At 39.5% G+C, this 14,035-nt stretch overlaps 1 protein-coding gene and 1 long non-coding RNA gene across 3 annotated transcripts in view; both read left to right on the forward strand.

Moving 5' to 3' along the window:
• Positions 1-2,820, forward strand: part of LOC139740439 (uncharacterized) — a 47,944-nt gene extending 45,124 nt beyond the window's left edge. For both annotated transcript variants that reach the window (XR_011711561.1, XR_011711560.1), the window contains exon 3: positions 2,655-2,820. This is a non-coding gene — a long non-coding RNA (uncharacterized lncRNA). The remainder of the gene's footprint in view (positions 1-2,654) is intronic.
• Positions 2,821-2,859: 39 nt separating this feature from the next.
• LOC139740421 (uncharacterized) overlaps positions 2,860-14,035 on the forward strand; it is a 51,750-nt gene continuing 40,574 nt past the window's right edge. The window contains exon 1 of the mRNA XM_071651013.1: positions 2,860-3,739. Within this exon, the coding sequence (XP_071507114.1) occupies positions 2,957-3,739 (783 nt within the window). The 5' untranslated portion in view covers positions 2,860-2,956. The remainder of the gene's footprint in view (positions 3,740-14,035) is intronic.

Consider the following 14,035-nt stretch of genomic DNA (forward strand, 5'->3'; position numbering starts at 1 on the left):
ACTCTAAAGAGTCAACTACACCTTCTCTCCCCCTATCCTCCCCCCCCCCCCCACACACACACACACATACATACCCACACATACGCACAATACCCATATTTGATTTAACGAATGATGACAAATGCCTCCAGTTTGTTTGACCTTTGACACTTTCTTAGTAAACATGAATGATCTACTGCTTTCATACCCTTTTTATTGCGTGTCTAGTGCAGTGACATTTGCAAGCTTTGAATTTCATGATCATTACATATTTATCACCACCAATGACAAACTTGTTTGAAATACAATCAGGGCGTTACTCCATTCATGTTGTTTGGTAACCTCATATGTTTGTCATCAGCTAATGCTCCTCAGTTTCTGTTTGAGAATCACACACCAGCCATGTTTGATGTGCTAAGAACATCAGGGTGCTAGCTATCTATACATGCATGCAGTGTAAGCATCATAGCTGATTTGTGGCCAGTAGTAATTAGGTCTGCACAATTAAACTGCCCAACCATACAGTGTGTGTCAAATGCCACACAAACTGGAGACAGATGTTCTCATTTAAATCAAATATGGGTAAATGCTAGAGTTCATACACCTATAAATGCATCATGATGGAAATGAATAGATGTTATTGGTATAGCTACATTTAACCTCCTTCATTGTGTGTTGAAGGCCAAACACAATGCAGGCTGTGAACAATTACCTAGAATTGAAAAAAAGTCAATCAGAGAAGGAAAAAAAAATGCCTCCATCAGATACAAAAATTTGCAAAAAGTTATTTGAAACCTGTCTGGAAGAAATTTGATAAATGTCCACTTTGCAGACTAAAAATAAAGAGAATTACTTGATCAGCATAGAACATATTTCTCAAACATGACTTTTCCCCCCTATTCTGAAATCAGGGCTTCACACTGACTTTTTTGTCTGATGGCCACTAAAAGAAAGAAATAGGCCTATGTAGTGGCCCGATATATGTAACAATCCATTTTGAATCTTATTTGCCAAATCGGGTCACCAAAAGGTAGATTTGGTGGCACAAAACCAACGTTTATTTGGCCCTGGGTACCGGACCACTGCTATTGTCAAGCCCTGGAAATGGTTCATTCTCTCAAATACCTTTGTGATTTGAATTATGATCCTGATAACAGTTTATTCTTATGAAAATTCACAAAAGCTGTTTTAGTTTACAAAAAAAAAGAAAAATGCATCAAGGAAACAGAGCTGTCACTATGCAGAGGGAGAAAGAGGGGAAGTAAGCATTGGGGGAGGCCAGGGGGGCTGGCTGGCTGTATGGCTGTCTTCTTGTGCAGGGTGCTGAGAAATAATATGTGTGGTGTGATTTATATCAGGTTGGGATTGCCCAACAATGACTGTGAGGCTCTCGGAAGGTCACAGGAGGTGAGTGTACTAGTCACGGGCAAACACACATTCTGGTCTAGTCTGTATTTGCAGACCCATGTTCCTGTCCTACACACTTTGTTATTATTGTCTTTGTCATTTAACTTGGGAGATATCTTGTGGATACTAGAGTCAGTGCAGTGCTATACTCCAGTCGACAGATTGTTTGTTTGTTTGTGTGTGTGTGTGTCCTTTTTTCATCTTTGAACGTTCTTGCTTTCGATACAGAGATGAAGCAATGTCTATTCAACAACTTGTGGTTTTTTGTTGTCATTAAAACCTCAACGTATGCAACAGAAAGTTTGAAATTTGAGAAGTTCTAAATTATGCCTCCATACTGCCAGCAATATTACATACATTAGCCTTTATGTAGCATGGTATAGATAGATCATACTTTATACTTACAATGTATTCTGTTACAATTGTCTGTTTGCATTATACTATGCTATCAAGGACAAATGTCGAATGAGTACTTACATTTATATTGAGTTACCAAAGTCAACTTGATTCTTTGATCTCCTGTATTGTGGTAATAATGATTAATTACTTTTAAGGATTTCTTGATATTCTTTGGCTATTCTTGATGATTTAAACAGGTAGAAAGATATTGACAAACTCACAGAATAATAAAAAGGAAATCAGGAAGATTGGAGGGAATGAGAATTTCCTTATCTGTGCTTTACGTGCGCATAATAGATTGAAATCATTGCAATGGAGATAGGCCTGTACAGGAACTGCTTGTCGGCTGGGGTTGGTAGGCTCTTTGAACTGTTGGACATATCCAACATTTGCAGTAGGAGTAGGTCAGTACTGTGGACAGTGGTTTGTTGAGACTGGTTGACCTCTCTACAAAAAAAGGGACTCTATTTGAGTAGCATTAGGTAGGACTGTAAACAGTGCTGTGAGGTTACTAGTCTGCAGTGTTCATGTGAATAATAGGAGGTAAACAAACATTCCTTGATCAATCTAACAAACAGCCGGAGAAGGTGACAGGGCGTTTCTTTTTATTAAGGTGACATGCTTCAGCACGGCTGGCTGGTCTGTGGGTTGACGTCGTGCGAAATGAACTGTCTGTACTTCAGACTAGGTGTCTACCTGTGAGAACACAAATACAGGACCGCTCACATAACAGGAAATTTCACCTGTCAACTAATAGCACGTACATGTGTGTGATCGAAATACTTCCACCCCCCTTTGACCGGGGTGGGTGCAAGGCTGTTGATAGGTAATGTGGTATTTTTGCTCTTTGTTCACTTCTGTGTTTGTAGGTACTCCCCAGCGGGTCTCTGGATGTTTAAATCTGGGATCACCCCTGACAGTCAGCGGTGTCAGTACTGCAGTGGATGTGTGCAAATGATACGGGGGAACCTGATCTGAGCAGTTTTGTGCCAACAAATGTTGCTGCCGCTGCTGCTGCTGCATGATTGCTTTCATGCTTCGGTCCAGATGATCTAGCTTTGCAGGAGGCGCGACTTTGTGGTGCGGTCTTTGAGTCGCACTCCGAGAGGCAGCGAGAGTGCAGAGTGAGGGCTTAATCCCCCAGTTTAAGGGCAACCCCGAGTGTCACAAGATGGACAGTGCTCACACTCGGGAGGACGCCACCAATGCACCCAGTTACGACAGCAGCGACGAGTGGGAGATAGGATTGGGCAACCTCATCATCGATCTGGACGCCGACCTGGAGAAAGACGGCCATCACGATGGCGCCGCGACGCACCTTGACGCCAGCCCCATGAAGGTTGGCAAGATGAAGATCAAACGGAAAGTTAGCAGCAGTGCGACCAAGTGTGAGGGAGTGTCCCCCATCACGGTGCGCAAGGACTCGAACGCAAGCACGGGATCGTCCACCCCAGAGGATCCATCTAGTGCCTACTCCTCTCCGGATAGGTCAGGTCGACTCCTGGAAGAGAAAAGTGGGAAGCCAGTGAAGATTGTCGCTCCGGTTGGTGCCCAAACTGGGAGCTGCAGCATCGGCAGTCACAAGCGCGATGCCAACCCTGGCATAAAGCAGGAGAAGATTCCAAATGTCATATCGATAAAACCAATTGTACCCAGTGTCCTGCAAACGAAGCCAGGGCAGATACCAGCACCCCAGAACATCAGCCCCATCCCGCCAGTGGCAGTGACGACCCCTCCTACTTGCACCCCTCCTAAGCCTAGTATTACCCCAGCTGGGGAGGGCAAGCAGCTGAAACCAGGCAACAAGGGACAGGAAGAAGCGGAGGGGGAGGAGCTGGCTGCCAAGAAGGCCAAGATGGAGAAAGGAGACGGTAAAGGAGAGGTTGGGAAGAGGAATGTAGAACCTCCAGTCAGTGGGAGGAAGCATGGTGGCAAGAAGGCCAAGACAGATAAGGTAAGTCAACCATGTAACCAGCTCCACACCCAGTCTGAAGACATTTTCATCATTTCTCATTTCTAACAGTATTCTCCTGTCTCTGTTTCAACCATCTTGTCTCTCTCATCTCACCTTACTGTATCTCATGGTTCATGTCATCAATTTTCCTTTATTTTTCTATTCATTTTCTATGTAATGCCTGAGTGTTCTTAAAATTATCCACATTTCCCACATCTAGACTCCTTCTCTCTGTAACTTATTCCATTCACAGCATCTTTCACTTGTCTTGTTGATGTTTGAAAATTTGTTGAATGAATATACAAATTTCAAAGGTATGGTTGGTGCATATTTTACTGAGGCATCACATTTTGCAAACAATAGTGCTCAACAGGCCAGTTGACAACATAGTTGTTCATTTTGTAAATTGAAAAGCCCGCATGCAATGGTCTCCAAACTGTATCGAAATCCCATTCGCATGTCAGCCACTGTCTTGTGGATGGAGTTCTTACTCTCTTCTTCGTCAAGTGTGAGTGTCTGTGTGTCTGTATGCATTTGTGTGTGTGTTTGTGTGTCTGTGTGTGTGTGTGTGTTCTGAGAATTCCCATTTCGTGGCCCACATCTTTCAGCCTAATGGTGGAGAAATGGAAGCAGGGGTTATGATACTGTGCACAGAGGCATCAATGCACCCCCCTGTGCTTATCGCTGCTTGCCACCAAGTCCTCTGGAGACGCTACTTATCCCACTCAAATGCTCAGCTTTAAGTGGGTGAAAGGGAATCATTCCCAGTTTCCTTCTTCCTCCTCATGCTAGGCCAATTTACTGTGAGAGCTTTTCCACTTGGACAGTATATTTATTTCTTTCCCTGTACAACTTTCTCTATCTCACCCCTCTCTCTCTTTTCTTCCTTTCACACACAAACATCATTACATGCTCAGTTTGTAGAGTGAAGGTGTTGTGAATGTTAAAGACTTTGATGCACTGCTAGTGCAGGTGACCTAGATGCTTGCCAGACATGTATTCTGACATTTCCCTTCAGTATTGGTGACCTATGGCCTATGGGGTCATTTGGAGTCTTAAAGGGGTCGTATAGTTTTGGTTGCAAAGGGAATTCAGGTTTTAACTCTTTGTGAGGTAATCAGAAACCACTGAAATGACATACTAAAGAGCATACAATTCTAAGAGGAATTAAAAGTTTATTTGATAAAAACTTGGTTTGAAATAGCCGAGATAAATGAAATAGAGCAAAACAAAGTGGCCCTAATAAAATGTAGGTCCAGCCTTTTGTTAGGACCTCTTTAAATTGCTCTATCATTGATGATTGGCAGCCTCTACAAAAATGATAGAGAAAAATCCAACAGTTGAGAAAGTGTTCCGTGTCCAGGTTCCTGATTGACAATTAGCACATCAGTGCAGTTGTTTAGCATGGTCGTCATGGTAGTTCTTTGGCAACTGTTCAATGCTATAATACTGATGTGCCAAATTTCACAGATTAAAACAACAATATGTCAGTATTGTACTCCACAGCTTGGAGAAAATTGGATGATATGATCGATCTAAAATTGGATGAGAAGATAAAAAGTTAGGGAGGGTAGAGATGAGGGAATGAGAAAGAGAAAAAGAGACAGATATAGACAAAGGGAAATGAAACCAGATACTTGAACAATTCAGTTAGTCAAAAGCATGGGTGTCGTCCTTTGCCTTCTTTTTTTTTTCATTTGACCTGGCCATGGCATTGAAAATTTGTGGAATTTGGAATTTCATGCAGGAATGGAAGAAATTACGAGCTTTGTTGAACACAAGCGGGCATGGAATATTTTGTCAACATACAAACCCGATCTTTCTCTCTCTCTCTTTCTCTCTCTTTTCTTTCGTTCTTTCTTTTCTATCTCTCTTTTTTTTCTTTTTCTTTTTGCATAACTACAGACGTGTTGATAGGTCACGTATGAATTCACAAACAAACTCAAATAATCACTTATAGATATTTTTCCCATTATAACAGCTTCCAACATACAATGTAGATGTTGTTGCGGCGTGACATAAATCAGCTTATATTTTTGTTTATGGTATGTTTAAGGAATTAGATTTTCTCACAACATTACTTCTACATTATTGGGCCTATATATTCTATAACCTTTCCTTGTTGACAGTTTTTTGTTTTTAGTTAAGGGAGAAACTTTCAATTTCTTTGGTTATAATTTCCTTAAACACAAATTCTTCCATTGAGAAATGTGTAATTTTGATCTAATTATCAAGGCACTGTGATAACAAATTTCAAAATACCACACAACATTTCACAGAAGAGAACGTTTAGAATTCTAATAAATTCTTTGACATCGTAACAAATTAACTTCCCTCCAAAAGTTTGTGGCACTTGTATTCTTATCCTGTTGTACCCTTTGCTTCTGTAATTCAAGGACACTTTTTTTTGTAATGCTGAAAAGTCAATTTTTTTTTCATTCTTTTTCTTTTGAACAGGCAAGATATCCTTTTGCCCTCGGCAAGCAGGAAGCGAAGGGGTATATTCTTTGGATTCTGTGCTACTGACTTTACTCACAGAGCTCAAAATCTCTCAGCTGCTGCAGGTTTTTTGTCAGGACCAACAATAAACTTCAGCCTGCATTTTGAGATAGGATTTGACAACAAGATATGATGCGTGCAAAAACATACGTCAAATTTATGCCCTCCGAAGCAATAAGAGACATTTGGTATAGAATGGCTAATAGTGGGGAAGAGGTAATATTGTTGAAATTTGGTTTACTTGAATAGGTCTATAGCCTTAGGGATTTGCAGGGCTTTTGATGATAGAGAAATTTACAGGCCTCTATCTAGCCTGTGTGATATGATATGATATCTGCTAGTACTGCTGCAGCAATTGCTTGTCAATACAGATTGTAATAACTGTGCAATTATTAGCCTGATTCTTTGTTTTTAGCTTAGTTCTTTCTTTCTGTATTCATTCCAAAATACCCAGTGGCTTGTGAAGACCTAGCGCTAAATATTGGTACATGTAGCCTGACACTACATACTCCCTCACATCTCTGTATCCTGCCCAGCCATACTCCCATGTCTTGGTGTCTTTCATCTGTGCTGCAAAGTGCCATCATCAGTTGGTTTAGAAAAAAAAGGGGGGAATGGAATGGAAGGATTTGGGGAATTTAGGAAATACAGATACCCAGCTGCTCCAAGCCCTCTCTCAATCCAGTTCATCAATCCATCAGCTATACCTCCAGTTAAGATTTTGCTTCATTTCAGAGTAGATGAGCAAGAAAGAGAAGCGAAAGAGACTGAGAGAGATAGGGAGAGAGTGACTGAATCAGAGAGGGAGAGAGTAGTTTGGTATTTACGTTTCGAGACATGTGATAATATGCATCGTTTTTTGGCACAACTTCTCACAATTTTTCCTTGATTATGCCTTAAAGCTAAGCACTCGCCTCATCTTGAAGTCATGCTTTTTTTTTCTGACAAAAGAAATAGTGGTATATAGCTTTCTGTTTGTCCTGCAATGCTTCTTTTGAAATTTAAACCTTCTGAGAAAAATGTTCTTCTCACGAATAGTCTGTTTTCTCAATCTGTAATGCACTGCCAGATAATTTTTGCACTATGCTGGGCTCCTATTATCTTGAGTGTGAGCTGATGGCAATGCCAACTTCTTCATTTTTTTTATCCAGAGCAGCAAAGCTAAAGTTAAGAATGGGTACAGTGTCTTTACATGTCCATTATAATATCTCTGCAACTTTGGAAAGGCAGGTAGTGTTCGCTTTTGTTTTGTGGTGTTTGCATTTATGGATTTTCTATAAATGCTGTTAAATGCTATTACTGTTATTCAGTGTGGGGGGGGGGGGGACTAACTGGGAAAATAGTGTCTGAAAGTATAGACTAGCTCAGAACTGCACCACAAGCCCTCATAACTGGCCACAGTCTAGTGACTGTCCTTGGAGATCTTCGATGTATCATAAATGTGTCCACGGTGTATTCCAGCAGCAATATACTCTCATTATAGTATATGCCTCATTTCATATTTCAGGTAGATGATGAGATAATGTATTGTGCTATTAGGCATTGTTCCTCCCTGCTCCAGTGGGGATGATACAAGGAGCTAATGTGAGTTCCTGCTACAGAGTGAAAACTGCTGGTAATCCATGTAATGGGTCAATTACAGAGGTGACCTCTTAGCGGTAATTGGTTTCGTTTATTCAGAGGGGTAGACAACCCTCACCCATTTTGGGTGTCAGAGAGAAGAACTACCTATGGGTTCATTCCTCAAAACAGCTTACAAACAGCTTAGGGCAGTGTATAAAGAGATGGAAGTTTGGTGCTCCTGTTGGAGAAGGACCCATTCACATCAAATATTAAAGGGACTGTACAGTACTGGTTGAGGTGGGGATTCATGTTTTGAACATTCTTAAGTGAGATAATGAGAAACCTCTTATGAAATATGAAAGAGCATGTAATTTTAAGAAGGATTCTATGTTTATTTGATGAAAATTGGTTTTCAAATGGCTGAGATATCAAAAAAAGGGATAATAATAAAAGGCGACATGCCACAACTTTATTAGAATCTCTTTGTTTCACCTTGTTTTTGGATATCTCAGCCATTTCAAAACCAATTTTCATCAAATAAACTTTTTGATGCCCCTTTGAATTGCATGCTCTTTGACATCTCATAGAGTGGTTTCTGAATATCTCGCAAAACATTGATAGCTAAATCCTCACCTCGACCAGAACTGTACACACCCTTTAATCTTTCAGTGACCATAACACTTATTCAATCTACTCACCAAGAAAGACAGATGGCACAAAAGCTTGCAGCAAAGTTGTAGTCCACAGTTGGCAAGTTAGTCTTAAGAAATATTATGCTGCAAAATCACACAAAAGAAATCATGGCAGGAGAGCATGTTTATAGGACCTTTAAAACTAAGATTTTGTAATGAAATTTGATAGATACTGACTTGATATCCATGTAGCAGAAAGCAGTTTTCCACATGAAACATCTTTGGTGATTTGCTTGCATTTTATTGACATTTTATCTGTTCCCTGTGATCCATGATACTCAAATAATATCTGCTGTTATTAACCACTTTTGATTGTTGTTGTTGTTGTTGTTTTTTGTTTGTTTTTTGTTTTTTGTTTGTTTGTTTGTTTGTTTGTTTGGTTTTTTTGTTTTTTGTTTGTTTTTGTTGTTTGTTTGTTTGTTTGTTTGTTTTTTGGGGTGGTTATTATTGTTCCCAGGACATTTTTCTTGCCAAAACTGCAGTAGTGGTAGAGAAAAGCTGCTGAAATTCTACCCTCTCCTAGTTGAAACATTTTTGGGTGGCATCTAGTTCTGTAGCCAAATATATGATCAGCAGATCCTATCGCAAATCCAAGAACTCCTGAAGGGATTGATGACGACATAGACCCTCCTGGACTCAATTATGTAATTTACATTGAATATCAACTGCCAGTACAATCAGTGAAGTGAAAGGGAAGTCATAAATGATTAATGCATGTAGAGGTTATGTGATAGCTGTATGTTATATTTCATTAACTACGTCAAACATTTTACATTAAGTCGTACAACTGCATGCATCCTCTCCCTATTAAAAGATGGTGCAGGTTTAGGTATGCCGAGATATCGCTTTGCCAGGAAAAGGATGTAGTTAAAATGCCAATGCCAATCCCAGTGAAGGAGTGGTGTAGAAGTTCATATGATTAGTTTTGCCTAAAGTGTGTCTCAAGATCTGAGCTTCTGATAAGATATTTGCCAAGTTGAAAGCTGTTTGTGCGCATGAAAGTGAGAAAGTGTGTGTATGTCTGTGTGTGTGTGTGTGTGTGTGTGTGTGTGTGTGTGTGTGTGTGTGTGTGTGTGTGTGTGTGTGTGTGTATGATAGAGAGACTGATGAATAAAAGCTTTTGAAATACGGCATTCAATGTATGAGTATTTAGACACGGACTGTACTACTAATATGCATTCCAATGAGGCATTTTTTCTTCCCTCTCTCTCCCACTCCGTCTTTCCCTCTTTCTCTCTCGTTCCCTTTCTGTAGTCCTCCTGAAGTTGAGAGGAATTATCATATTATAGCTTCCAGCGACATGCTGTGCCGCTTCCACCCCTGAAACTCACCGTCACAGCATCCGTCAGATAATGAATGTCTCGATTCCTTCTTCTGTCAACATCTCCCAGATAGCACTGTCCCCCATTAAAAAGCATGAGGGAGTGATTACGTTGGCATGTGTGTGTGTTTTTTTTTTCTCTCTCTCTCTCTCCCCCCTCCCTGCAGGTAATTGCTGAAATTATTAATCATTGTATAATCTTTTTTTTTCATTCAGGGATGCCTTTCTTTTTTTCTTTTTTTTTACACAGCCCTGAGTTTCATTAGCCCCCTTGCAATCCGTGCGAGGTGCAGTTGGAACAAGCTAATAATGTGCACTTCCCGTAAATGAATATTCGTTGACACCCTCAATTATGCTCGCTCCTTTGCGCGGCAGAGATTATGGCGCAGTTAGAGATGTGAGTGAAATTAATTCATGAGTTCTGGCAACAGCGCTCCTTTTTTTCTTCTTCTTCTTCTTCTTCTTTTTTTTTTGAGTGCCAGATCTTCCAGCGCTTCCCCATCTAAATCCCAGGTGAAAGGGCTTCACCAACTCAGGACCAAAAACGAACAAGGACAACTATTCAAGAAAATGCATAGAGATATGTATGTTTTTGCCTGACATTATGGATTGATTGTGAGATATTGTAGCTGAGGAAGGAAAGATACTATGGGAGTTGCAGGAAGCCAGAATTTGCAGTCTCTGAGCATTCACTTCTGAATGTTTCATGATGGGAAAGTGGGGCCGATCATTCAGACATAGCTCTCCTCAACAGTTCCTGAAAGTGATTCTATTTTGAAGTACTGAGCAAACTACAAGTGAAAGTGAAAATGTTGTTGGTTTTATTTTGCATACTCATCTTGTTGAATACCATGTTCTTTACGGCATATTCTATGCTTTCTTTGGCTAGAATTCCATAAGATGATAAGGTACAGGTATGTAACCAGACAGATGACAGAGTTACATTGTTGCATTTCTGAAAGTAGAGATTCAGTTTCATTTTTACCGGCTAACCACTAATACAGGATCTTTAATTTCAAAATGTATGCAATTTCAGTCTAGCTGCCCCAGCCTGAGTGTTAAAGATACCGGCAGATAAGCAGCAAAAAAGAGAGATTTTGTTTTTCTTTAAAGGGGGGGGGGGATGACGAACAACATTGGATCATTTTGAAATTTCCTTCAAAATCCTTTGACAATTTTTGTCATTTTTGTTGTCTTTCCTGATGATATGAACTAGAGATATGGGGGAAATGATGGATAACTACTGTCAGATAATCTTCATTACAAAGAAAAACAGCACTTTTGTGGTTATGTGGGACAAGTGTGGTTATTTTGCATCATCATCAACATGGTGGCCAGAAAGTTTTATTCCTGTTAGAATATTTGTTGTTTATTAGCACATAATCATGTCATGATCGCCCATCACATGTTTCAGCATAGTGTAGAGTTGTTTAGGAATGATTTTTCCTTCCCCTTCTCCAGCCTAAAAACTTTCCCAGAATCCATGAATGCTACAGTTACGATCATTCACTCAAAGCTTATTCAGAAATTCAAAGAATGAAGGATGTAATTTGGTCTATATTTGACATGTTATTCTTGAGATACCAAGTGGTATTTTCTAGTCATATTCTTGGACATTGTGGGAGAGCTTATTGAGAAGAATTCTGGCTTTTGAACTGATTGCATTTTCAATTTGAGTTTGACAAACAGAGCACTGTAAATGCAGAAATATTCACGGTACATTAATTTTCGTATATTTTGTGCTGCTTTTGACTAGCGTGAATTTCTAAAACCCACAAAAATATTTTCACAATCTTCTCTTCGCATTTTGAATGGGTTGACAATTGCACAGCATGAATTCAAGAACCTGCAAATGTGTTTTTGAGCTGCTCAGCAAAGAAAAAAAATAGATAATAATAATTGCTTGAAAAAAAACATCATTTATAGTATTTACAGATTTAAACAAGCAAATTGTTCTTAAAAATCCATGAGAAAAGTTGAAGATTGTCCATGTTTAACAAGTTTTGCCAGAATTGTTCCTTCAGACATGTCAGACATAGGGGGGGGGGGGGGGGGGGGTAGAGCCAAACTCAAACTCTTCTAGCAATGTAGACTTCATAAGGCTTGTATAAACACCTTCAATGTTATTCAATGGGTTGATACAATGTTTGTGGTACTGTTACATTATGGTACTCAGCAAGTCCCCAACCATTTACAGATGTTAAGAAAGTACTGTCTGTCTTACTCTGTCATCTAGATGATAAAAATACATTCTAAAGAAGCTGATGGACTTATTTCATCAAATGTTGTTGTGCTTCTTACAATCACTGTATGTGAAATCAGATTAAAAGAAACTATTATTCAATTCATTCATTCACTGAATTATGTTAGATATTTGTTTGTAAATGTAGCGGGAATAGCAGTGCTGTCTATTATCTTTGGTTTGGGATGAACTGGGATGTTTGTAAGCCAGGGGGCAGAACTGTTTATCAATTGTGAATCACAAAGGGAAGAATGCTAGAGCTGCATTTACCTCCAGAGCTCTCAAAATCAATAGGTGATGATTGGCATAAAAGCAGTTTGGTAAATAGGATTTAGGTGACCATAGATATTTAGGTGGCTGGCTAATGTAAATTAAGAGAAGCTCAGAGCTTTAAAGTAAATACTCGGCAGCAAGGACAGGTGCAGAGGTGTGCTATTAGGAGGACCATTCACACAGCCGACGGGTGCATTGTGTGAGTAAAAAAATCATGACATTTTGGTGAGAATCGCTAGGCAACTGTGCCTAAAGCTACTTGATAATATGGCAAAAAACAACAGCAACAACTCACAGACAGGTGTATGATTTTTTTCTGACTTTGCTTAAAGGCATTATTTACCATTTGCAGATGAAACCAAAACCCAGCCTTAGTGCTTCAAAATAGTTCCAAAATGTGAGTTAGGGAAAGAAACAACCAATGTAAAAATTTGAATCATTTTAATCAATGTTAAGTATTGTTAAATATACAAAATGTGAACAATAGTTTTGATGAAAATGTTTTTGGACTAAACCATCTACAGTTATGGTTTATTGAGAATAATTGTGATATCTCGCTATATTCCAGGCTTTACTGGGAAATTTTTATATGGTAGGATGTGTTGTGCAACAACTGACCTACACATATCCATCAGATGTGACATCTCAAACATTTTTAAAATCACTGCTCCCAATGGTAAACAGTACCTTTAAAGTTTGCCATGGCATTTTGCAATGAGAACACATACATGTACACTTACTGCAGAAAAATCATAATTATTTGTCATGTGACTTCCACTCACTGTTTGGATTCCTTACAGCAGCTGTTTGCATACAAAATGTGCAGCGAGCCACCCAGGCTATCATTGTTTCATCCAAGCTGTCGTTAGATGCATGCTGCATACTGCCTAGCTAGCAGCACATATGAATGGCACATGAATAGCACATGGCAAAGGCTGATAGCTATTTCTGGAGTGTCATAGGACCCTATCATCATAATACTTCCCAGTAAGAATATGAGCAGAAATCAGGATTATTTTGTTCAATTTTGTGATCATGAGTTGGGGGGGGGGGGGGTGTAAGAAATGAATGACTTGGCAAACTCTCCTTCTTGGAAACAGGAAAATCATGGAGAATCATCGATTGTGGAGAATCATCGATTGTGGAGATCCATAGCATCACTCTGTGGTTAGAATGACCTACACATAGTTTGTTCATGGTCAGTGGTATGTGCCTCTCTTATTATATGGTATGTTAGTCATTGAATTGAATATCACCCTAGGGCCATTGTTATTGGGCTTGAATATAGTGAAGTTAAAAAACTTGAGAATTGAGGGTGAAAGTTGCCTGGTCGCTATTTCCAAATTCCACTGGAAAGTTTGCACAAAAAGTGGCAAGTCAGAGTGTGTGAGGTTTCTAACTTGGTGCAAAACTGCACAAAGTGTTCTGTAATGGGACTCACAGATGTACTTGCGTGACTTCTGCATCCATTTTTCTGTAAGTGTATGTTGATTTAGTACACTGGGTTTCTTTGCAATTTTTTTGTTTTTTGTCAAAGCTAAGTTGGTGAGTTTTTGGAGTAATGAGGACACACAGTGTAAAATATTGCAAGTTTTCATTTCACAATATTTTTGTAATGAGAATGGCCCTCCTGTTGAAACTGATAGTGTCTATCTCTTGAGTCATAACCTCAAGAAAGCAGTCTGAATGGGTAGCAAGTGTACCAT

This window comes from Diadema antillarum, unplaced genomic scaffold (assembly GCF_040938485.1).
Source record: "Diadema antillarum isolate AM-2024a unplaced genomic scaffold, OU_Dant_1.0 seq00000854_RagTag, whole genome shotgun sequence".
Classification (NCBI taxonomy): domain Eukaryota; kingdom Metazoa; phylum Echinodermata; class Echinoidea; order Diadematoida; family Diadematidae; genus Diadema; species Diadema antillarum.